Below are 24154 nucleotides of genomic sequence, written 5' to 3'. Positions count from 1 at the left end.
CCAAGGATCACCTGAATCTGCCTAAAGCTTAGGAAGAAATAAAGATTCACTGCTAGTTGGGAGAAGCAGAGGAGGCATTTCCAGAATTAGTAACAACACCACTAGCCTTACCTTTTCTACAAAAAAAGCGAACTAGGACTTATCGTGTTAACATTTGTAAACTTGCTGTGATACAAACTGAGCCAAAAGCAACTTAGTCTGGTAAAGTGTCTAAAAGGACTGTGAACCAGGAACCAACATAGAGAACTAGAGTTTGTGTGTAAGAAAGAATACAGAAGCATTAGATATTTAACAGGTAACAAACTCTAGACTGAGAAAACTCTAGTCTACCTTCACGCAATCTGCTCAACAAAAGACAGATCAGAATATGTGAAGGAATAGCAGTGTCTAAGAAACTCCATTTTGATGAGAATAAGTAGAATACAGAATGGCTTTTAATAACACTCTTCCTAATTCTAGCTCTGTATTTACAAGCATGTATACAGTTTTAGAAAAGGGAAAATTAGAGAATTGCCATAGAACAGCCAGTCTTACTGTTTCTAGTTCTTTCTGAGTCTCGTCTTCCATTCTCCTAATGTCTTCCATTGTGAGATCGATCCACTTGTCAATCCAACAAAACAGCTGGCGATGGAAGTTTGTAAATATCCGTTTTTCTTGCTTTTAAAGCAAAGAAAAAAAGTAGCATAAGATGACAAAAACTTAAGATTAATGACACATTAACTTTACATGTTCCAATTAACCCATGAAATTTACACATTTGGTTCAAAAAGACTACTCTGTAGATTTGTGGAAATCATAATTCCATTTTATTATCATTGTGTACAGCAAAATTAAAAAAAAAAAAAAACAACCTTTCCCTGTGAAATGGAAAACAATCTCCCAGGCAAAGGTGTCATGATCTAGTAGAAATTTAAAAAATGTGGTGTGTATGACCTAATCCAACACATTCCTGCTGGGCCTGATTTATTTTTACCTTTTTTTAAATGTCAATGAGCAAAGGTCAACTAGATTTCTTCTGCTATAAAACTATATATTGTCATTCTTAACATGCACTATGAAGTGGAATACAATAATGCATTGAAAGAAAAGAGTCCTGGGTTCTTTTATTAAATTAAGAAGCATTACAAACTCTAATTTTCTACACAACACGTTGCTGCCACTATTATAAATATATTTAAAAACCATGTATATAATGTGGTTTCAATTGCAGGATTATTTAAGTTTTATTCAACTTTCCCAAAAAGAGAGAAAACTGCATGGAACAGTAAGTATTTCTGGACAATCTTCAACTTAAAAATATTTTTCCATGAATAGAAAGGATTTTATCAATTACATGTGTGACTTCCATTTTTTCAGAACTGGACTGTTAATCTATGATTATGATCCAAGAGGAAGGAAGAATACCAATATTTACAGAATGCCTACTGTGGGCCAACTGCAAGCAGGCCCATGAATAATCAAAGTTTCCAGCACTTTGAGATCCTTGTCTTATAAAGTATTACAGCAGCTATAGTTTAAAAATAGAAAAGTTATTATGAAACAGACACTACTAATTGTGGAGATCTGAGATATAATGAGGGTTTCTTTATAATAATAACAGAATCAATATTCACCCTACAGGAAAAGTAAATACCAAGGAAACGTTTCAACATTCCTAGGTAGTAACAACCGTGTGCATTTATAAAATTCCAATTCTCCCCTCCTCCTAGATCTAACTGCCCATGTTACTTTCACTTTAATAAAGAAGACATAAAAGAGAAACAAGTAGAATTTGGATCATCAGATTGTGTGCCTTAGTTCAGAGTGTGCCTGTTTTCACTAAGGACCTCTAAAGAAGACATCCCGCCCCTGTGACAGCACGAGGCACACATATATATTCTGAGAGATATGGAGGGTAGGGGGAAGGGTCCAGCTGAGCTGGGGCAGAGGAGCCCTTCAGCAAGCTGGGCTCGCTCTCTCCCTCCAGCCAGGATCAGAACACCAGGTCCTCTTGGGGACGTGCTGTGTGGGGGAAAAGGGTTCTCTACAGAAGTCCTGGGCAAATCATAAGGTAAGCACTTTGAATGAAAAGCTGTTGTGCTTGTCCCCAAAGAAAGTCCCTTAAAACCTCTGCTGCCATCTGTCTTTGCTGCTTCAAGGTATAAAGAAGGGCTGAAATGAATTATGTAGGGACAATAATTTTCATATCATAAAGGAGGGAAAAAAAGTAACAATAGAGAAGATATCCCATTAATAATAGCTAGCTCCGATCTTACCCTAAATCTAAGTCACCACGTTTTCAGCAGATTTTTACCTTCTGAATGAAGTTTTCTACTTTGCTTTGCAGTCCCCACCACTTGAATTTGATGGTCACCAGCTTATAGGCACACATCTGGGGACAGTCAGGGCTGTTTGCCAGCTCCTTCTAGATGAGAAAAATTGAAAAGGAGAAATTGTGACTTAAATATTTATGTTTTCATTAAAATTGACTGTTGTGTAACGACATCACAGACATACATGAAGAAAATTACAATCTCATGTGTTTAATTCAGATATTTGAAAATTTGAAATCATTTTAGCAAAAGCCGCAGTATTCCCCTGCTGTAAACCCTCCTTCCACAGACCAAGTTACTTCCTAGCTCTAAAGTTTAATAGGTATGTTGCTCTGCCTCAAATTACACTATTCAGATTTCATATTAAATACCAAATTCTATTCACATCAAATCAATAGTGAGCCTTTAATACGTAAGGGTTCTCATAACACCATCACCACACTCCCTTGATGTGGTGAGGCACAATAAAAAATGACAAGGAAATTCAGCTTTCTCCTGTTATCTTCAGATATTCGCAAGTGGACCTGTACTGTTTATTAACTGAGGTATTTTCAATAGAAGGGAGATACGAAAAGTGATGCAACAGCAAAAATGATCTGTAATTACCAAATATTTGGAGGTAAATCCTATACATACAGACTTCAATTTCCACAAATGACTATACCTCACAGTTTAAATGGTGTAGTCAGGAATCAAATCAAGACTTGTTCTGGTAAACAAGGGAAAATAAACTATTTTTTTAAAGAGCCAAGAGAGGCGGGGCACAGTGGTTCATGCCTATAATCTCAGAGCTTTGGGAGGCCGAGGTGGGAGGATCACCTGAGGCCAGGAGTTGGAGACCAGCCTGGGTAGGATAGCAAGATCTTATTTCTAAAAAAAATTAAATAGGCCGGGCACAGTGGCTCACACCTGTAATCCCAGCACTTTGGGAGGCAAAGGTGGGCAGATCACTTGAGGTCAGGAGTTCGAGACCAGCCTGGCCAACATGGTGAAACCCCATCTCTACTAAAAAATACAAAAATTTGCTGGGCGTGGTGGTGGGAGCCTGTAATCCCAGCTACTAGAGAGGCAGAGACAGGAGAATCGCTTGAACCCAGGAGGAAGAGGTTGCAGTGAGCTGAGGTCACATCATTGCCCTCCAGCCTGGGCGACAGAGCAAGACTCTGTCTCAAAAAATAATAATAAAAATAAAGAAATAAATAAACTGGGATGAGAGGTGGGGGCACTGCAACCCATGTTATTATTGATGATTTCTGTGAGTCTTACTGAGGCTTTGCCTTACTTAGTGAGTTCAATATACTAGCATGTTTATTTTCAGGAGTGAGTGAGTGGGGGTGGACCAGGAGCTTGCAGCATACATCAGTGACTTAAATACACAGGTCCACTTCCAAGGTGATGTGTGCAGAAGACCAAAATACTCCTGAGCTGACCCAGAAAAGCCTGGAATAGGTGCAGAGCAGTGAGCCCTCAGGGCTCAGTCTACTGCAGAAGGCACATAACAAAGCACCACAGAGAGCAGAGGCAGACCACAAGTACGGTCTGGGGAAAAGAGCCTTTCTGTAAACCTGAAGCCCCAGTGTTGGTGTGCTTACAAGATGATTTAAAAAAAAAAAAAGGCGACATCATCTTAGGACTGTTGTGCGGTTGTGGGGACTGAGCAAGGCAGTTTATGTTCCATGCTTAGTAGGTGAGACTGAAGGGCTTAATACATGTTAGTTCTCTCTTTCCATTGTTCTTTAATAAGTGCTGTATTGACCACTTTTGAATCTGCAAGACAGTTTTAACCAAGTTGCCTCCTAAGAGAAGAAAGTCAGTGCAACACGACGGGGACCCCTTTTATAAAAACTAAATTACTGAGTCAAAGGCCAAAGTAGCCTCTCCCATGGGCTCTTCCCTCTTCACTGCTGTCCTTGTCTTCACACGGTGGTGCCCAGACATCACTGGATCAGTCCCACTGGGTGCCACCACCATTGCTTGTCAGCTTCAACTTACCAGCTTCAACTCATCCCACTTTCAAAAAGCTGCGTGTGAGCAAAGATTCTTTCTCAAATCGGCCACATACATTCAAAAAATGATTAATTTCTAGGTCTTATTCTAAACCTCAAGATTATTTTTCCTTTATGTGATTGAAGCACCAGACCACATTTTTTTCCCCCAAATTATATACCATGGCGCAGTTTTAAGTTAATTCTAGGGATATGCTATATAAAAAATTCTATACTGGTATTACTAAGCGACTGAATGTTCTATAGAGTCCTTCATGATTGATCAACTTTTCTCAAGACATTTGTTCTGTAGTAACATTTCATCTTCTGAAGAATAACCTGATACATGGCTTAAATCAATGAGGTAGCACCAGTAAGCAATTAAATAAAAATATTATAGCAAACTGTCCTCTTGCAGGTGAGCTCTGTTAACAAAATATCTTGGCTAGCTTAGCTCTACTTTTCCATGACTTTTCCCCCGTAAAACAGAGTACCAATGTGAAAATTCAGGATGTATGTGTATACTTTAGTAATATAATATAATTCAGCAAGTATTACGTGGCACCATTTACCCTTTACTCTGTGCTACGTGCTGTCAGGGGACATAAATGTAGCTGGTAGAGAAGAGGATAATTATGTAAATAATGCTGCCCTTGGTGTCAGTATTCTCTCCCAGGAAACACCCTCCTGTTGTGGATGCTGGCTTGGGCTAAAATCAAATATTTACATACTCCTCCCTTTGCTCTGCAGGCCCCTGGCACTTAAGCTGGGCTCCTGGATGAAGAAGCGTCAACAAGCCTTCCATAAGACACAGCCAGCTTCTAAGTGCCCAGCTTTATTGAAATGACAACAAAGTTGGTCTTCCACAGATCATTTGATCAATAAACAACGAGCCAATGCTGAAGTACTTTCTAATCCAATGAATGTCACTGAAAATCCTCATATGCAATACAATTTGGGTTATGCAGAATATGGCACTTAATTGTGAGATACAGCTGCCAAACAGTAGCACTAGACTAGGAGTAAGGGGACTTGGGTTGCAAGGTAACTTCCTGTTTAACACAGGGCAGGATCATTAACCTCTCTCTGGGCCTCGTTTCTCCATCTGTAACAGGAAAACTAGACTCTATCAGAGCTTTTCATTCTCCACTGAGGAAAAACTAAAAGCAGGGGTGAGTGAACTAAGGTTCTTGAGGGCCAGGATTGGTCTAGGGCTGTACGTGGTAAACATTACACATCTTTGACATCCAATGGCTTGTCCTAAAACTTCCTGTAATTTTGTGTTTTATTCTACAATATGCCTGGGCTTCAGAAAATATTCCCCAGCCTGCCACCCACCCACAGTGAATTTCCTCTATGACTGAGTACCCCACCAAACCACTGATGAACTCTAAGATACTTTCCAGATGGAACATTAGAAGGTCCTATTAATTATGAGCTGCTGAAAGCTTTCTTCTACAACTTCAAATCATTGGACACCTTGTACTAAATGAAAAATCTTGGGTGTACCTAGAACACTGACGCTTCAGAATTCTCCAGCAATTTTATAAAAACAGTGGGATGAAGCATGGTTCTAATTAAAGGAGTAAGCTAACTGTAATATACATATGCCTACACTAAACTTGAGCTCCAAGAACAGAGTACACATATATGACTTCAACAATTAACCAAGTTTATTTCTCACATTCTTTCTAGTGACTCTGGCAAGCTGCGCAAATCAATTAATACTGGTAATTCATAAAGTAACACTGATCTATAAAATTCATTTTAGAAACTATAAGCCATGGGACAAAAAGGAACCAGTTCCCTAAGCTATCTTTTCAAATCTAAAATGTATATTCAGTCCCAATCTGATTTTTGCTTTCCATCCAATTTACAAGTAATTATTTTTTTAAAAACCCTTCAGAGAAGAATACGCACCCAACTAAAAAACAACAGCTTGTTGCCTAAAAACATAAATATTACCAGAAGAAAGTTGAGAGCACACAAGCTACACACATTTTTTTCAATCATTATTATTAATGTATACAAGATATCTAAAAGTTCTCATACAATTCTCAAAATGATTTGCGGGAGTCATCTGTTAAATGTGAGCTACGGTTTTTAAAAGTACTGATTAAGAACATAGCTTTGAAAGTCTCCATACTTATGATGACACAGAAAATAGTGAAAATGTCCGAATGTCATACAATAACCTAAAAGAATCCTTTTGGTATCATCTCCCTGGAGTGAAATCTGACACTAGGTAATAAAAAGTCTTAAAAGCGGTTCATATCCTACCCTGTACCCTTTAACCTGGTAATTCCACTTTCAGAAATATATCCTATTAATCAAGTAAAGAAATAATACCACAGATTTATCTGGTAACAGCAAAAATCTGGACTTATTAATTATTAACTTAAATACCCACTACAGGAGAGGGGTGAAATACTTCACAGGCCTTCCATACAATGGGCTATTATGCATACAGCCATTAAAAAACATTTTTTTCCAGCGTTGCGGTGGTTCACATCTGTAATCCCAGCACTTTGCGAGGCCGAGGCAGGTGGATCATCTGAGGTCAGGAGTTCGAAATCAGCCTGGCCAACATGGTGAAACCCCGTCTTTACTAAAAATACAAAAATTACCTGGCTGTGGTGGCGGGTGCCTATAATCCCAGTTACTCAGGAGGCTGAGGCAGGAGAATCATTTGCACCCAGGAGGTGGAGGTTGCAGTGAGCTGAGTTCGTGCCATTGCACTCCAGCCTGGGCAACAACAGCAAAACTCCATCTCAAAAAATAGAGAGAGAGAAAAAGAAAAAGAAAAAAATTCAAATAACAGTCAACAATGTGGGAGGGAAAAAAAGGAGAATTAATACAAATAGGTATCTATGTATAGTATAAACATTCCTAACAAAATAAACTACAGGAATCAGAAAATATACCAAATAATAGTAATTAAATTACACAACTAATTTTTATTTTCTTTTGTGTACAATTATTTTCAAAATTATCATTTAAAATTTAAAAAAAACCAAATACGCAGAAAAACAAATTGATGCTAAAAAAGTTTTTCTTTGCCCTCAGCAGAGTATTTTAGGACAAAGACTGACTTTACCCTAAATTATCTGGGTGCTATTTCAAGTCTTCATTCTTCTTTCACTATAAACAATCTGGCTTTGGCTTCTTTCTTCTGATGTTTAGTAAATTAAATCTAAACAAAGCTAAACAAAATCAAGTTAAAAGCCGAATTAAGATCTTTAATACACAAGTTTAGTCCATCCCATATTTAATTCTTCTTTAAAGCAATTACAAGGTATACATGCAAAATAAAATGATCAACACTTCTAGGGCATCAGCAACATTCTAGTGAAGAAATGTGTAACCTTCAAAATGTGAAAAATCTCAAAGGGGCAAATATTTGGGACCCCACACTCAGAGCAATGTTCTAGAATCCACAAGACCCAAAGAAGTTCCAGAAGTCTCTGCCCAGCTCTCAAGAGGTTCACAGCCTGGGGTAAGACAAAGCTTCCTCTCTGACTTTAAAAAATACAAATGTTGTGGGGAGGGTGAAAGGAGGGAGAGGAACAAAAAAGATAACTATTGGGTACCAGCGGGGGTGAGAAATACTATGTACAACAAATCCCCGTGACATGTGTTTACCTACATAACTAACCTTCACATGTACCCCCTAAACCTAAAATAAAAGTTTTAAATAAAGTTTTCTGATTCTTTCTTCTTCATTGGCTAAAAAACAACCCCAAAGCAAATAAAACCAAAATCTGAATTAAGATCTTTAACACACAACTCCAATCCAGCCCAAACCTAACATTTCCTCCTCTAAGGCAAAACAGTTAACTCTTTCCTAATCTGAAAGTAGATAAAATGATTTTGCTGAGTTTTACATAGAGCATGAAAATTTAAAAGGACAACTTAAAAGGGTAAAGAATGGTTGATTACAAAGAGAACAATCAAAAGTTCTACAAGATGAACGTCATGGGCTAACAAGAACCTCAAATTATGACTCATCGCTATGTAATTTAAATTTCATCTGTAATATAGTAAGCACTAGTTGTGAAATGTTTCCAAAATTGTATTTAAATAGTTTGTATATTCACTGAATTCCTTACATTTCATGTTTCTAACTGTAAATGAAACTCCCAAGCCCAAGTCATGTTTTTAATTTAACAACACATATTAGGTTACTCTAAGGTATGTGGATGAGGTCTTAGGGGGAATAATGTATACTAGAGGCACACAATGTAACTAAACAAAACACAGTGTGTTTAACTGGAAGAGTGAGCAATCAGTACATGTTATCCACAAGAACTAGTTTCTCAAATCTGTGACAAACAAATATAAACAAACGTAAAAGAGATTTAACATTTTTTAAAAAGAATCCAAAGGCATTCTGGAAATGTATTTTCTAAAAATACAGTCTCCTCAGTTTCATGAGATTTGTCAACTTTACACATACTTTTTCCTATTTAAAACTGTGTTGGGATGAAGATGGAATAGGTATATGCTACACTGAACCAGAATTAACACTTTGCAAAGACACAGCAGTTTCTATAAGGCTCATAACTGTCTTCATATTTTCATTTTTCAATTTAAGGGAATGTGAATGCTTAATTTCAGCTGCTGATTTTGTGATGTTAAGTTTCCAACCCAGATTTCACCAAGAAAGTTAAAAATAAATGCACTGCTGGGAGTGCTGCCAGTGTGTGTGCATCAGTAAATATCAACACAAGATTACGAAATGTATCTGACGTCTATGTACTGAAATTTCAAGCAGATCCCCATTCCCCAACTCAGCTATTCTCTCTATTTAGGTAACCTAAACTTTATTTAGGTAACCATTTATTTTAGTAGCCATTTTGACAGACTTACATTGGACATTATATTTCTGTAAATACATGGGAAGTCCAACATTTACTTGATTTTTATTTGGTTTAAGGTAGTTAACTTGAATCTAGCAAATACTTACAAGCCCCTACTATGAGCAAACCTCTCTGCTTGGCACTGACCTGTATCAAGGTAAGTCAGACACAAAGCCTATCGTTTAAAATTCAGTGTGAACAACAGGAGATGGAGGAAGTGGGGGGAAGGAAGACAGAGGGAATACATAAACCACTGCCCTAACCCAAGACACACTGGGAGCCATGAGAAGGTCATCGGCAAGACTCTAGTGGCATTCAAAGGTGGAGGAGTCCCATCTGGTGGGGCAAATGGAAAATATTAAATGGAAGAAGTAAACGTGAGACTAAATGTGAGTTAAAAAAGACTGAACTAATTGTAGGTTAATCTAATTTCACAAAAATAGGCGAAATAAGATCCAGACAGGAAAACTTACTGCCTGTGAGAGGATAATCAGTCACATTTTCCATGTTCCTCCAAACCTAATTTTTTGTGTGGCTCACACCCATTTCACTAAAGAGGACTATGTTATATGCTTCATGCTTGTGTCTGATAACTCCAGGAGTGACACTATTTTCAAGCAAAACCCCAAGTTCACCTTCAAATGAAACTCATGAAGAAAACTGTTTCTGGAAGTGTCTGGAAGAATCTCTGCAAGAAGCTCACACTGCCAAATCACTTCTTGAACTTGAATAAGACATTCATTCATCTGTGCCTGAATCCTTTAACTCTGCCTGAGAACAGAGACATTCCATAGCCAAGATAAGGTTAGAATTAATTAGTTTTGCTCTTAGAGCACTTAGCTTCTTAAAGACATGGAAAAGCTTTTTTTTTTTTTTGGTATCCTCCATAGGAGTTAACATAATTAGTACATACTATGTGCTATGTATTTATTTTAAAAATCAAATTAAAAATGTAGTCATCAAACTAGATATTAAAAAAAACTCAGCCATGCTTGAAGGTCTGCTTTATTATACATAATCCAAAATGTGGTCTAACCAGAAACTAATTACTAAGCCTCTTTATGCCACCCACTATGGGGTTTCAAATGTGAGATTACAGGGAGGGAACATGTTTTCAAATGCTTTGTATCCTCCCTGGATCTCACAGACATGTTGAGGCTAAGAAACAAGAGAGCACCTCCCAGTCTTTCCACTAGGGCGGCTACCAAGTAAAAAACACTGCTCATAAGCCACATGAGTCTCTGGGTGGCTTTCCTGCCACTCTCTATCTCAAAAGAGATTTCCACACCTGAATTTCAACTTTTCCCTCATCACTCACTTCTACTCCTCCTATCCCTGGCCAAAAAAATTTTGCAGTTTCCTTATCTTAGGTCACGGACACCAAGTGTACCACCATCTTTTCAGACATGGGGTAGAAAAAGAAAGAAATCTTGGTAGCATGGCATGAAACAAATTAACATCTCTATCATGCACAAATATGGTTTCCCTCCACTGGCATGAAGGATCCAGAATGGCCTCTACAGTTGTTCTAGAATGAGTCTAAAGCTGACTGAGGAGCTAAACAGTATGAAAAGCTGAACAGCCAAGCTCTGACTGCGGAGCATTAGCTCAGGCTAGAGTTAACACAAAAGACAAATGGGGCATGCCTTTATGATGAGAAAGAACATGTACATAAAGATAATTTAAAAACCACCATAATTTCTGGATCAACTTATTTATTTGACCGGATCCCCTTATATATTCCGAAGTTCAGAGCTCTGGCTGAGACTTCCGAGACACATCAAGCCCTATAAGGCAGAGCCGCTTTGACAAAGCCTCCTACAAAGACCTTTAGAGGCCTAATTATTAACTATCATGTATTTGTAGACACAGAAGCTTAAATCTTCAAGAGATGTCTGGCTTAAATGAAGGAAGAAATGAGGCCTTGCCATGGGATAAAAATGAAACCACAATCTTCAAAGGTAGTGTTTCAATCTGTTAAAATGACAATTCCTCACTCAAATCAGAGAAGGGAAACTGAAAAGCTAAAAACAAATGGAAACAGGTACACACACACACACACACACACACACACGTGCACACAGTGCTATAGAGAAGCAAGACATTTATATCCATCAGAAATGTACAATTCTGCCTTGAAGCAAAATTCTTAATCAGGTTATAAATCGCTTTCCTATTACTATGCACACAGTCACTTCATCAAGTGCTGAATCCTAAGTAACAAAAATATAATTCATGCACTCAGATTTTAAAAATTCTTTCTTCAGAGGGAAAATAAATATACAACTGAGGCCTGCATCTCTGGGTTTGTAGTTTTTTAAAAATAAAAGATATGTATCACATCATAGGCTAAAAAAATTGTCTGTACTCTTAACAAATGTGGAAAATATGAAAATATATTCCTTAGCAACCTCATCATCCCATGCTAGTGAATCCTCTCTAAACCGTGTGGCTCTCTACTTTATGGATAACCAAATAAAATCACTCATTAAACATATATAACCATGAGGGGTAAAGACACGTGAACCCGGATGTGTTTAACAATCCCTAGATACCAGAATGAGGGGAACACATTCTAGAATGAGGGGAACTCCCTGGACACTAGACAGATAAGAATTACGTGTCATAAATACAGGGTCACATTTATAGATCTCAGCAACCCCAAGAGACGAAAGACAAAAGCATGATGACAATGATAACGGTTAACACTGATTATGCACTTCTTCTGTGCTGAGAACTTAACATTATTTCACCCAGTCTTTACAACTACCTTCTGGTAGTTGCTAAAATCATCTCCATTTTGGAGATGTGGAAATCAAGGCTCAGAGTGAGCGTTAAGTGGCAACTTGTGTAGATTCCCAATGGCTTTTTAATGGATCTCCCTTAGTGCCTCTGACACTTACAGATTCCCTGACCATTGAAAACGTACCACTAGTGTAACAGAAATTATCAAATTCTGGCAAATACCATGAATAGGGAGTCACACAATTGCCAATGATGCAACAGGGCATAAAAGGTACAGAACGGTGATCTAGGAGTCACTGGATTAAGAGTTAAAACCTGCTACATCTTCATACCTTACACACTGCTATAACTAGCACTGAATCAGGTGTTCCAGAAATGGCAGACGTTGTGCTGTTTCTCCTACAACTATTATGTGTGTTTCTCTGCCCAAGTTTCTCAACTATATAAAATAAAGCAGCTGAACTTACACCACACGAAGGTTGTAAAGATTAAATGTAACCTTGTACAGAACCTGGTACCAAGGAAAAGTTTATTTTCCCCTAGTCAGTCTGGTGCAGACAGGAAGTAAATACTGCAATAATTCAGAGGGAAAATATCACCATCAGACAAATAAGGAAAAGTTTCAAAGACATCATGGGATTTGCATTTAGCTTCAAATAGACTTTGGAATTCGTACTGGTAAGGCAGGTTTCTGCTGAAGGGTAAGTGTGGGAATGGCTCACGGAGGCCTTTTGAGAGAGGGACCGTGGAACTACCAGGCAGCTCTTCTATAAGAACATTCTTCCACACAACCCTGGGTAAGTGGGTCCACAATAAGATTTCTTCTTCCTTTAAGCCATAATTATTATATGTTTGTTCCCTATTACTTCCTTGCATTTCAGAAGTATAAAAATTTCCAACTATTATCGTTCCCTAGTGCTACCCTCAGTGCCTCCACCAGGACAGTAATTGGCAAAGAGGGCCTGCTAAACATGTTTACAGAAGACACTGGTAAGATCAAGTCCAAAGGTTCCTAATTTCCTGTATGCCATATTATCAGCTATCTTCTTACTCTTTATTTCCCTCCACAGCAGCGAGTGGATGGCTTAATTATTATTAGTTATTCTTGACTGCACTAGTTATTTCTGAGATCACAGTAATTCACATAAATTCAGTCAGGCAGTAGCTCAATTTATAAGAGTAGCTGGATCCACCATCATCTGGATAAAATGAACAATCAACCGGCAAATGGGCAGAAACGACCAGCACCCTACCAGCCTAATAAGTTAATGTTTAACACAGGGGTGAAAATGGAAAAAAAACTGCAGTTCTGCAACCTGCAGAAATATAAAATTCACATTATTTCTAAGAATTAAACCTATTCTAGAATTTCAATCATTAGTCAATAATAAAAGACAAAGCCGTATCAGTTAAAAATCAGGCCAGACATGGTATATATTCCAAGTTCCTAAAAAGTTAGAAATCGGCACAACTCATAGTATCAAACTACTTTTGCTGCCTGTTATAAAATCAGTTAGGAGTTCCTACAGGAAGGATTTGAGCCCAAACATAAAGCCCACCACATAATGTAGCATTGTCTTCTAATGTTTATTTCAAGAAAATACAATATTTAATTCACCTCTGGGTCTCAACCTCATACCCCTTTACTCCCTGAAAAAGTATTGTCAGCTAGAGCTACTATGCATTGGAATAAGACGTACTTTTTCAGAAGTTACAGCGCCAGTGGAGGTAGCCACCATCTGGGCTGCTCTTTGGCATGGTGTCCTTGTTTAGAAGACCAGTGTGAAATCTCAAAGGGCTTCCCCTCCAACTAAGATTGAGTTCTAAAGTCTGAAGCTAGAAATCTGGAAAAGGGTGGGGACATTTTCTAAATCCATTAAAGCAAATTTACATCAAGCAGGCTGAATTTGTTAATTTATAAGTGGTATACATCACTTTCTGGGTAGTATAGATTGGAAATTTGTCCCTGCGCAAATATCATGCTGAAATGCAATCCCCAATGTTGAAATGCAAATCCCTAATGTTAGAGGTAAAGCCTCTAACAGGTGTTTGGATCATGAGTGCAGATCCTTCATGAATGGCTTCAGCCATCCCCTTGGTGATAAGTGAGCTCTCATTCTGAGTTCACATGAGATCTGGTTGTATTAAAGTGCCTGGCACACTTCCCTGCCCCACTTCCGCCATGTGAGATGTCTGCTCCTCCTTTGCCTACCATGAATGTAAGCTTTCTGAAGGCTCCCCAAAAGCAGATACCAGCACTATGCTTCCTGTACAGTGTGCAGAACTGTAAGCCAATTAAACCTCTTTTTTTTTTTTTTTGAGAGGGAGTCTCACTCTGTCACCCAGGCTGGAGTGCAATGTTGCAATCTCGGCTCACTGCAAGCTCTGCCTCCCCGGTTCAAGTGATTCTCCTGCCTCAGCCTCCTGAGTAGCTGGGATTAAACGCAAGCACCACCGCGCCCAGCTAATTTTTGTATTTTTAGTAGAGATGGGGTTTCACCATGTTGCCCAGGTTGGTCTTGAACTCCTGACCTCAGGTGATCCACCCCAGGGCCTCAGCCTCCCAAAGTACTGGGATTACAGGCGTGAGCCACCATGCCTGGCCCAAGTCTCTTTTCTTTATATATTACCCAATCTCAGGTTCTTTATAGTAACACAAGATTGGCCTAACATGCTAAGTATTAAAACTGGGAGAATTTTGAACTACACTCTACCCAGAGAACAAATGTGAAAATAAGATAGTTATGAATCATTTCTTATAAACCAAAGTTAAACTCTTTTTTCCTTATAGTTGATGCACAAGACGGTCCACAAAACAGTCTAACACCCATGAAGAACCACTCAATGAGCTCTCTGTGGGGCTGTAACAGTAATCCTCTATCTGCATGCAACAACTAGTATCTAGACATCATTTATCGATGACCTGTGACTGGCTTCAGCACAGAAAGGTTGGTTACCAAGTAAGACCCTGTGAGTAGAAAATCTGCTGTGGGCATGTTTAAGTTTTTATGCTCTTCTTCTGTCAAATTAGCTGTAATAACTTGCCAATAACACATTAAAACTTCTTTAAGGATCTGTCATTTAGTTTAGCAGATGTCTTTAAAATGCATTATATTTCTACAGCAATTTAAATTATTACCTTGACATTACCTTACTTCCATGAATAAAGTAAAGGGGTGCACTTTATTTAAAAACAACTACTGGCTGGGCGCGGTGGTTCACGCCTGTAATCCCAGCACTTTGGGAGGCCGAGGTGGGTGAATCACTTGAAGTCGGTAGTTTGAAACCAGCCTGACCAACATAGGGAAACCCCGTCTCTATTAAAAATACAAAATTAGCCAGGCATGGTGGCACATGCCTGTAATCCCAGTTACCTGGGAGGCTGAGGCAGGAGAATCACTTGAACCCAGGAGGCAGAGGCTGCAGTGAGCCCAGACTGTGCCACTGCACCCCAGCCTGGGCAACAAGAGCAAAACTCCATCTCAAAAAAACAAAAACAAAAACTACTTGCCACAAAAATTGCTCGCTCGTGTCCTGCTTTCCAAAAATATAACTATTAAAAGTCCAGGAATATGAGCTTGGGTGAAGGGAACTTGTTCAGTTTTTACTAAGACTAAACTTAAACTAGAGACCTTCATTTAACATGGATTTTTATACTGCTTCAGGTCTCAAAAGAGAACATTACAATCCCCAAAGACTAAATCACTTGTCTCTTTTAAGAGTTATTGGAGCAGCATTATGCTGAAAGTGACAGTCTGGCTCTGTTCAGTTGTTAATGCAGCACAGATTTGCTGGCCAACTGCAACTGGCTGTAAGTCCTTATCGCAAATAAAACTATTTTTGTGCCATTTCTATTTTTCACTTAAACGTCACCAGCTCCTCAAGACTCAGGACCTGTCAAGTGTTCTGTTGCCAAGACTATGCCTGTCAGAAAGGTCAGCATCCGGTACCTTCCAGTTGGGTCCCAAAGGGCCTCTCTTGGTCTTGACTGACTGGAATAATGCTGGGTCTTCATCAGCTTTGTAGTCCTGCAAAGCAAAACAAAGTCAGAGGCAGAGAAGAAAACCAGAGAATATTCTTTAACCTTGCCAGAACAGCTCTTTGCAGCTACCGAAACACAAGACAGAAATCAATCAGACTCACTGTGCTTTTGTGTAAAAGTAGAAAAATACTCAGGACCTGTCCATTGTTTTCAGTTTGGTTTCCTTTGCATTAAACTTTTACCTTGGGCTAAATAACTACATAATAAGAAATAATAAAAGTCTTGGACTAATAATCCACTCTGGTTACTGGACAGCTGTCTCCAAGAACAAACCTTCCAACAGTTTTTTAATAATTTAAGTATTTTGATAAATGGATAATCACATTCAAAGAATAAAACATACCCATCCCAGTTTTGACACTACAGGGAGATGATGACACTGGACTGTTAATGCTGGCCAGAGCAACTACTGTGGCTGGGAACAAAATCAGAACTATGGATTCTGTAGCATCCCCCAACCTCTTCCTACAGTTGGGTCTGTGGTGGACATCTCAATTTCGTGACTGGCTTCTCTAAACCCTTGTTCAGAGAGCCCTGGGGTACACACGGCTTGGCTTCCTCACAAAAGGAGTGCACTCATGTCAGCCCCCCACTGTCAAAGGAGGCAAGGGAGGGGTGTCACGGGACTGCCTCAGTTATATCCCACAGGGGAACGGCTCTAAAATAAAGGTTTTATTCAGGGTTCTAGTGTGTGTAAATTGTTTCCCTTAGTATATCCTTTTCCTGACAGAATGGAGGAAATGAAAAAAGAAAATCTTTTAAAATCTACCTGCTTTACAAAAGTTCTCTTGTCGTTATACATACACACACACACACACACACACATACTCTCTCTCTCTCTCTCTCTCTCCAGAAAAAAAGATAAAATTACTTTTGAAGAGCTAGAGCCCAGATTAATAAAAATAATAAGAGAGACTTACAACAGTAACTTGACCATGGTCAGTTGGTCAGTTTAAAACATTGCAAAGAAAGAGAGGTGGGGAGAGTCCCTTGCTTCTTGAGCAGATTTTCTGACTCTGGGGTCCTTTACGGAATTTGTGAAAAGACCTCATACTTAGTGAAAAATGTTCAGATATGTCAGATATGAAACCTTAACTAAAATCACTGTTCTAGAGATAAGGGCAGTACAAGCAAAAGCAAGAACTGAACATGCTCTACAGTATAATACGAACTTTCCGCAAATCAAAAACAAACAAACAAACATGTTGAGAAGCAGCCACTCAAAACTTAACAGTTACTCAGTAAGTGCATATGCCATGTTAATAATTCCTAAAGAGAAAGTTACAAACAAATTATGTGAGGAAAGAAAAATGTTCAGTTCAGAGAGAAAACAAAACTTTAAAGAAAGATAACTGTGTAAATATGTGACCCAGAACTTGAAGCCTCTCTAAAGGTTGTCTACAAAAAGGACCAACAATAACCTAAAATTATTAAACAAGCAAATAGGTCTCACTATACTGAGACTTAATGCTTTAAAACATGCAATGTGGCACAGCCACAGGCATCAACATTACCCAGGAATGACAAACTGGGATGGACAGTCTGCAAAGAGCTGGACAACTGGACTTACTTCCTATGTCTGGGCAGAGCAGCAGAAAGGTCAGTTACTGTCAGCAAGTATGAGTTCTTAAACTTCAATTTTTAACTTCATCCTAAAAATGAATAACTCCACTTCTGATTGACAAAAGAATCAACTGTGTGTACAGGTGGTTTCAAGACCTGGATTTACAATGAGAAATAAGCTACTCTATTAACATAAATGAACCTGCAACACCATAAAACATTTTCTTCTAGGTCAGAGGCTTGGAATTAAAACCTAAAAGCAAGCTCATTTTTTTTCAAAACTTGAAAGTATTTAACATTGTATCAAATAATCACTTTCAGCATCATTTCCCTCAATCAAAATCTAGTTATTGAACAGCCATCATATAGAAGGTAGCACACCAGATGTTATTAATAAGAGGTAATTCAAGGAAACAGATGAAGTAAAGGAGAACCAACACAGTTCTGGCTCCTAAAGAATCAGTCTAGTTAGGATAAAGAAAGAGGCAAACAAAGAACAGGTAACTCAAACACCAGGAAGTACCTGTTAACTGCCAACAGAGAATGGAGACAATTACTGTCAGAATCAAAACCAAACAAAACCAGCAAAGGAAATGCACTTTTAAAATGGATTGTAAAATCATGTTTAAGAGGAGAAAAATCTGAACTATGGATTCACAGAATCATAGAAGTGAAATGAACCGTAAAGACCACCCAAGCTCCATCATTTGAAAGATGCTAAAACCACAGTCTGATAAGGACGTGGTAGGGCTCAACTACCCCAGCACTTCAACTCAAGCCTCCTTAGCCTTGGTCCTGGGCACATTCTCGTACACCACACAGGATGATGGCAAAAGGTGTCAACAAATGCCAGATAATCAAACCACGTTTCAAAAATACCAAGAAGCTGCAGCACTAGAGATATCAAAGTGGATTTTCCTATGAAGCACAACTGCATGTAAAACATCATACACATATACACATGTATATATGAAATGAAGTCTTCCCCTCTCTGCTTTTTCTCCTCTTGAATACAAAGCAGAAAAATATTAAAGACATTATACCGAAAACATAACAAAACCCAATTATTAACAATAGCACTTTAACCTTGAAAGATGAGAATAATGAATCTTGTCAAAACCTAGAAATTTCTGTTTTACATTAGTTTGAATATGAAGAATATGTAAATGTTTAATCAGCTGAATTAAGTGGTAAGATATTAAGAAGCAGGAAGTAGCTTTTTAACAACCTCAGCTTTGTATTTCCACAACAAACACCTAATTTTTTGAACAATATCTTCTTTGCTACATTTCCACTGTTGGGTATCTAGTTTGGTCTTGCTATATCTGAAAACGGAACGATTTATGTCCGTATCACAATGAACAAATATATTCCTTCATGTATGACAGTTTCAGCATACAGAATGCAACCTCAGCTACCAATTATAGCTGCAAATGAGCAATAGTGTGGAATGAGACAGCCTGCTGGCTTTGTTAGTATTCTGTCTCCTTTGGGATCCCATGGGGAAAGGGGAGGCTCTGATGAAGAGAAGCCCTTGGCTCATGGTTTATTGTGCTTGCCACCAGCTGCAGACTTCTCATCTCATTAGTTCTTTTAGAATACTGTGGGTGAAGACAGCTGTAGCCTACTTGAGTCTTCAGCTCCTGGGTATTCTGAAGGCTGAATTTGCTATGCACTTTCTGTAATCCTTGGGAAAAAAAGAGAGCAAATTCACCAGGCTAAGGAAATGCATTTTTTAAAATGGGTTTTAAAATCATGTTTAAAAGTAGAAAAATCTTATTGCTAAGGTGCATTGTGTTTAAAATTTTTTATGATTCAATTTTAATTATCTGTATAATGCCCAGAGGCCTGGCCAGGATAAGGGCTTAGTAAAACCATCATTATCAAGTTAGGTGTAATATCCCTAGACACTACTTGCTCCACCAATAATAGTGCCTGAACAACGAAAAAATACAATGGTATCAGCATAAGGTATATTCGGATTAGTGTTAATACAGCTCTATTTAATTGAAAACTCTTATTTAAGAAAAACAGGCAGGATACCCTTTGGAGAACAAAATAAAATATAATATGGTAAATAAATGGATTACTGAGGCTCCACACTGGAGCCACAGAATACACTCATTAATTTCTTATAAATAACTGTTTTCTGTCACTGGAATACAAAAGTTGTGCTACCTCTTGGGTGTACATCTGTTGCTCACTCTACAGATCTCAACAGAAACTCTCAATAGAAACCAGATTTATTTCGAATACAAAGAATATTAGTTTCATGAATCTTTGAGCATAGTGGCTGCCCCCAAAAATGAAAGTACAAAATCTGTCTGTGCTGAGCCAAATTAAATGTCCCTGAGCCCAGATTTAACTCCTAATTATGAATGGGGAAGTGAGTAGGAGGTGGGGGGCAGGCTGGTAGAGTTTCTTGACAGCTTGTGGAAAAATTGAGATGAGCTCCAGACACCAGAAACTGCTTAAATAACCAAGCATGGGTTACCAGAGGTGAGGCTAAGTGTAAACTAAGGAAAAAGAGTACCCAAACCACAAGCATTAGCAACTCCTTGGCACCTGCTTATAAAAGATCAACCCCTATTTTCCACCCTGTGGAGAGGGGGTGTTTTACTGGGTAAACACAAAAGCTTGAGAGAGAGATTAGGATCCTGCAGGCTGCTATATAAAATGCTTTCCTTTAGCATAAAATGATTAATTAGGTGTCTATTAAAATAGCTCAAAGATAATCATTAAGTTTAAATGCATGGGTATTGCAGCTCAACTTAGCAAGGCTTATTTCCTCTAATCACATCCTAAAAATAAAGCCCAGGATGGAGGATAAAGCTGAATTAAATATGAAGATAAATAACAATCATCATTTATTAGCACTGCCCTGAATTTTCCAGTATTGGGGCACCTAAATGAGCTCCTGGATCCTATCACTGTTGACCCTAATGCCAAACGAGTAACTCGAGCTGACAAAATTCAAGCGAGACTCCAAAGAGTAAGTAAGCCCATTTAAAAAAAAATGTTTGCATTAAATTTTGCAAAAGCAAATAACAGAGGTGTAAAGAGAAACATTTACTAACTTGTTTAAGAAACTGATTTCAACAGTTATTTTCAAATAAGCAGCTTTCTTTTCTATTTTTAATTACATCTCCCTAGTGACTCCTCAACCTTTCAGGTTCCCACAGAGTACCATTAATATAGTATAAGTAAATCTCATTAATTCAGGTCCTACCACCTTGGAATACATAATCATTCGGACAGGGGCTGGGCTGAAGTTTATCTTTGCATGATCTATGAAAAAAAGATTTGCTACACAAATTAATAGAGTAACAAGATCTCAGGAGGGCTTTTTAAACAGTTCAGAAGTGTTTTAGAGCAATTCAGAAGCATTCATTTGCATATAATTATTATGCTAATTACAAATCATTCTTATCTATTCATTAAAGCAGATTCCCAAAGGACCACTAATTGTCAATAACTTGTTGGCCTAGTTTCTGTTACTGAATGTACCTCAGAGGGACAAAACTGCATTAAAAAATATTCTATAATTCAGCCCTCTCATTAAACCTTACTGGCTTGCCACCAATGAATCCTAAAAGCTGAATTTTAAACAACTGTATTGAGAACTGAGAAATGCAGTCAAATCTATACCCCTGAACAGAATACTTTCACACTTTTTTTTGGTAATCTTTTTGATCTCACAGAGACCCTCCATAGTGTCCTCAGATGGTGGGGGTGAGCCTGGCATGTGGGTGGTGGGGAGGGTAGCAGGGGTTGTCAATAGCTCTATGCTGTGTTGCCACTGTGATCCACATGAAGTGGCTCCGTCTACAGTACTGCTAGGCTACAGCACAACTAATCGCTCACTCCATTCTTTCTGATCTTATCCTTATCACCAACATTGTCATGTTTATGAAGGCAGACCCCTAAAGCCTTTGGAAGGATACAAATTAATAGAGAAAGAAATCAGAATGTCAGCCCTGAAAAAAAGTTACAACCAGATGGCTATGTGACACACTCCATATCCTACAACACAGCAAGGAAACCAAATAGCTGTGCTCCAAGATAAGATGGGAAAGTGAGGCCCAACGGAGCAAGCTCTTGAGATTCCTGTATAGCCCAGAGCTACAGGAGCTAGTGAGCTGCCTTAAGCCGCTGCCCATGGGCTACACCCCAGCACTCTCCTCAGGGGAGATGGGTTACTGCTTTGGGCAGTTCATGCACAAATATACAATATATTTATTATTGTAATATTGTATTTATTACTAGTATACGTTTATATATTATAGCACTTAAAAATGAAGGTATTTCAAACTCTATACACCAATGAAATGAGTTTTAACAAACAAGTTGATTCCATAAAGGTACTTGTTAAACATTACATATTTTAAAATTATACTGCATATACCTGAAATGTAAGTGATACGTTTAGAAAAGTTTTACTTACAAAAATGCATGTTTCCTGAAATGATAGTAAATCACTGACCAAATTGTATCAATTTCCTAAAACTGAAATGGGGGAAAACACCCTATTAGAAATTCAAAGTGAGCCCTCTCTCACTCTAAATGTTAGTTCATGATTTGGCCTTCAGCTTCTAAGTCCCAAGATTCCATTTAATTCATTAGCATTCAGTTAACAAATATTAAATATGAAAAAGTTAAAATATGAAAAAAAGTAAACACTTTTTTACAGTAAGAACAAAATCCAATAAACAAAATCATTTCTGCTACCATTTTGAAGCACACACTTATGTGGCAGGCCCCCACATTCTTCCAGTTAAGGCTCAAAAACTTGAAAAAAAGGTACTGGACTATCACCACCACTAGGGGCAGGGAAGTGAAATTCTTTGCCAGAGTCCACCATCGCTTAGCAGAAGAGCCAGGACTCAGATGCCGCCCTGTCTGACACCAAAGCCAATCATGATCCTTTATTGCAAAAATGTGATTTATACTCTACCATTTGATTAGACTCAAGTACCTGAAGGGATGCTTCCTCCCTCTCAGCCTAGAGAGCCTTCCCTAAAAAAGAGTTTACACTGAAAAGGGGATTTATAAGAAATGCTGAAAAGGGGCTTTTATAAGAAATGCACTTTAAAAACTTGACTTGGAGCTGTTTATACTTATTTCTTTAAAAATATCTGCCATGAGCTGCTCAAAAACATTTTCTGCCTCTCAGAGAATTTCATCCCCCACCCAAGGAACTAAAGCAAATCCTATTCACACCCCCATCATCTCGTTACCCTCCCTGCCCTTTTTACTTTTAAAACAGGGAAGAAATTAGGAATAAACCTTAAATTAATAATGAGTTCTAGTGAAAAAGCATTTTGTACAAAACATGCTTGTACATACCGATTTTTTTTTTTTTTTTTTTTTTGAGACAGAGTTTTGCTCTTGTTGTCCAGGCTAGAGTGCAATGACGTGATCTCGGCTCACTGCAACTTCAGCCTCCCTGGTTCAAGCGATTCTCCTGCCTCAGCTTCCCGAGTAGCTGGGATTACAGGAATGTGCCACCACACTCAGCTAATTTTGCATTTTTAGTAGAGACGGGGTTTCTCCATGTTGGTCAGGATGGTCTCAAACTCCCAACTTAGGTCATCTGCCTGCCTCAGCCTCCCAAAGTGCTGGGATTACAGGCGTGAGCCACTGCACCCAGTTAATAAAATTTTAAAATCCTTGCTAATGTTTAAAGCAAGCACCACATAAGCAATATGTCGTTTTCCCACAAGAGGGCACTGCTCTCCAACCATGCCTTCAAATATAGCGGTCATTCTCTAAATCTACTACTGGAAATGATCTGAAAGTGTGTGACCATGTAAGGCAGCAGAATAATGTAGGAAACATTTTCACATTTCTTTTTAATAGAAACCATGCCTACATTTATTTATATCTTCTTTGAAGATGGGGGAAAAATCTCTAACTTACTACAAAAGACCTTGACAACAGTCTGTTTCACAGTGCAGTGAAGGCGAGATGAGACAAGCGTTTGACAAACAGAAATTTCTTAAGCATAAGCAAAATCACTGCTACCTCAAAACACATATTTGAGGTGCTTTCCCCCTAAGTTCAGGAAAGCTACTATCACATGCATTCATCTCGAGTTAGGAGTTGGGTCACAATTCTCATGTTTTTAGTATGCACACACTTTAATAAAGAGTTTTTGGATCACATACCTTAGTGATAAGTAACACATTTTTAAGACAGAAATGAATGTCTAGGTTCATTTTAACAGCAAAAGGACATGGTACTCTACCGAGATCAAGTGTGTGTCTGTTCATGCCGAAGAAAACAGCCAAAGCAGCATTTGGCAACCATAGGCCCGCCTAGGACTGCCTGGATCTCAGCCACAGACTTCTAATAAACAAAAGCTCTTTTCAGTCTAAAGAGCTGGGTAGCCACTGCACAGCTCCAAGAAGCAGAAAGCCCTTCTTAGGAAATAAGCAGCAGCAGTTGGAACAAATATAACATCTAAAACACAGGAGTTTCTTGAAAGCTGTGAGAGAGAACCAAAAGGACTGCTGACCATTTAGGGTATCATCTACCAAAAATTAATTTGGAGGATGTATTAGGTTGACCCATAAGAAAATGTCATTTTTGTAGCTCAAAACCTTACAAATACTAACCACTTCACATGGCTTCTACCAATATTTAACT

The 24154-nt window shown here is 38.4% G+C and overlaps 1 protein-coding gene across 3 annotated transcripts in view; it reads right to left on the bottom strand.

Moving 5' to 3' along the window:
- PITPNB (phosphatidylinositol transfer protein beta) overlaps positions 1–24154 on the bottom strand; it is a 67659-nt gene that overhangs the window by 6139 nt on the left and 37366 nt on the right. For all 3 annotated transcript variants that reach the window (XM_077948702.1, XM_015149974.3, NM_001266329.1), the window contains 3 exon segments: positions 15852–15929; positions 2294–2404; positions 535–657 (listed from right to left, as the gene is read on the bottom strand). In XM_077948702.1, coding sequence (XP_077804828.1) covers positions 535–657; positions 2294–2404; positions 15852–15929 — 312 coding nt within the window.

The sequence above is a fragment of the Macaca mulatta genome, chromosome 10, assembly GCF_049350105.2.
Source record: "Macaca mulatta isolate MMU2019108-1 chromosome 10, T2T-MMU8v2.0, whole genome shotgun sequence".
In the NCBI taxonomy this organism is placed as follows: domain Eukaryota; kingdom Metazoa; phylum Chordata; class Mammalia; order Primates; family Cercopithecidae; genus Macaca; species Macaca mulatta.
Note: the sequence above shows the minus strand (reverse complement) of the source record. Positions and strands in the feature narration are given on the sequence as shown.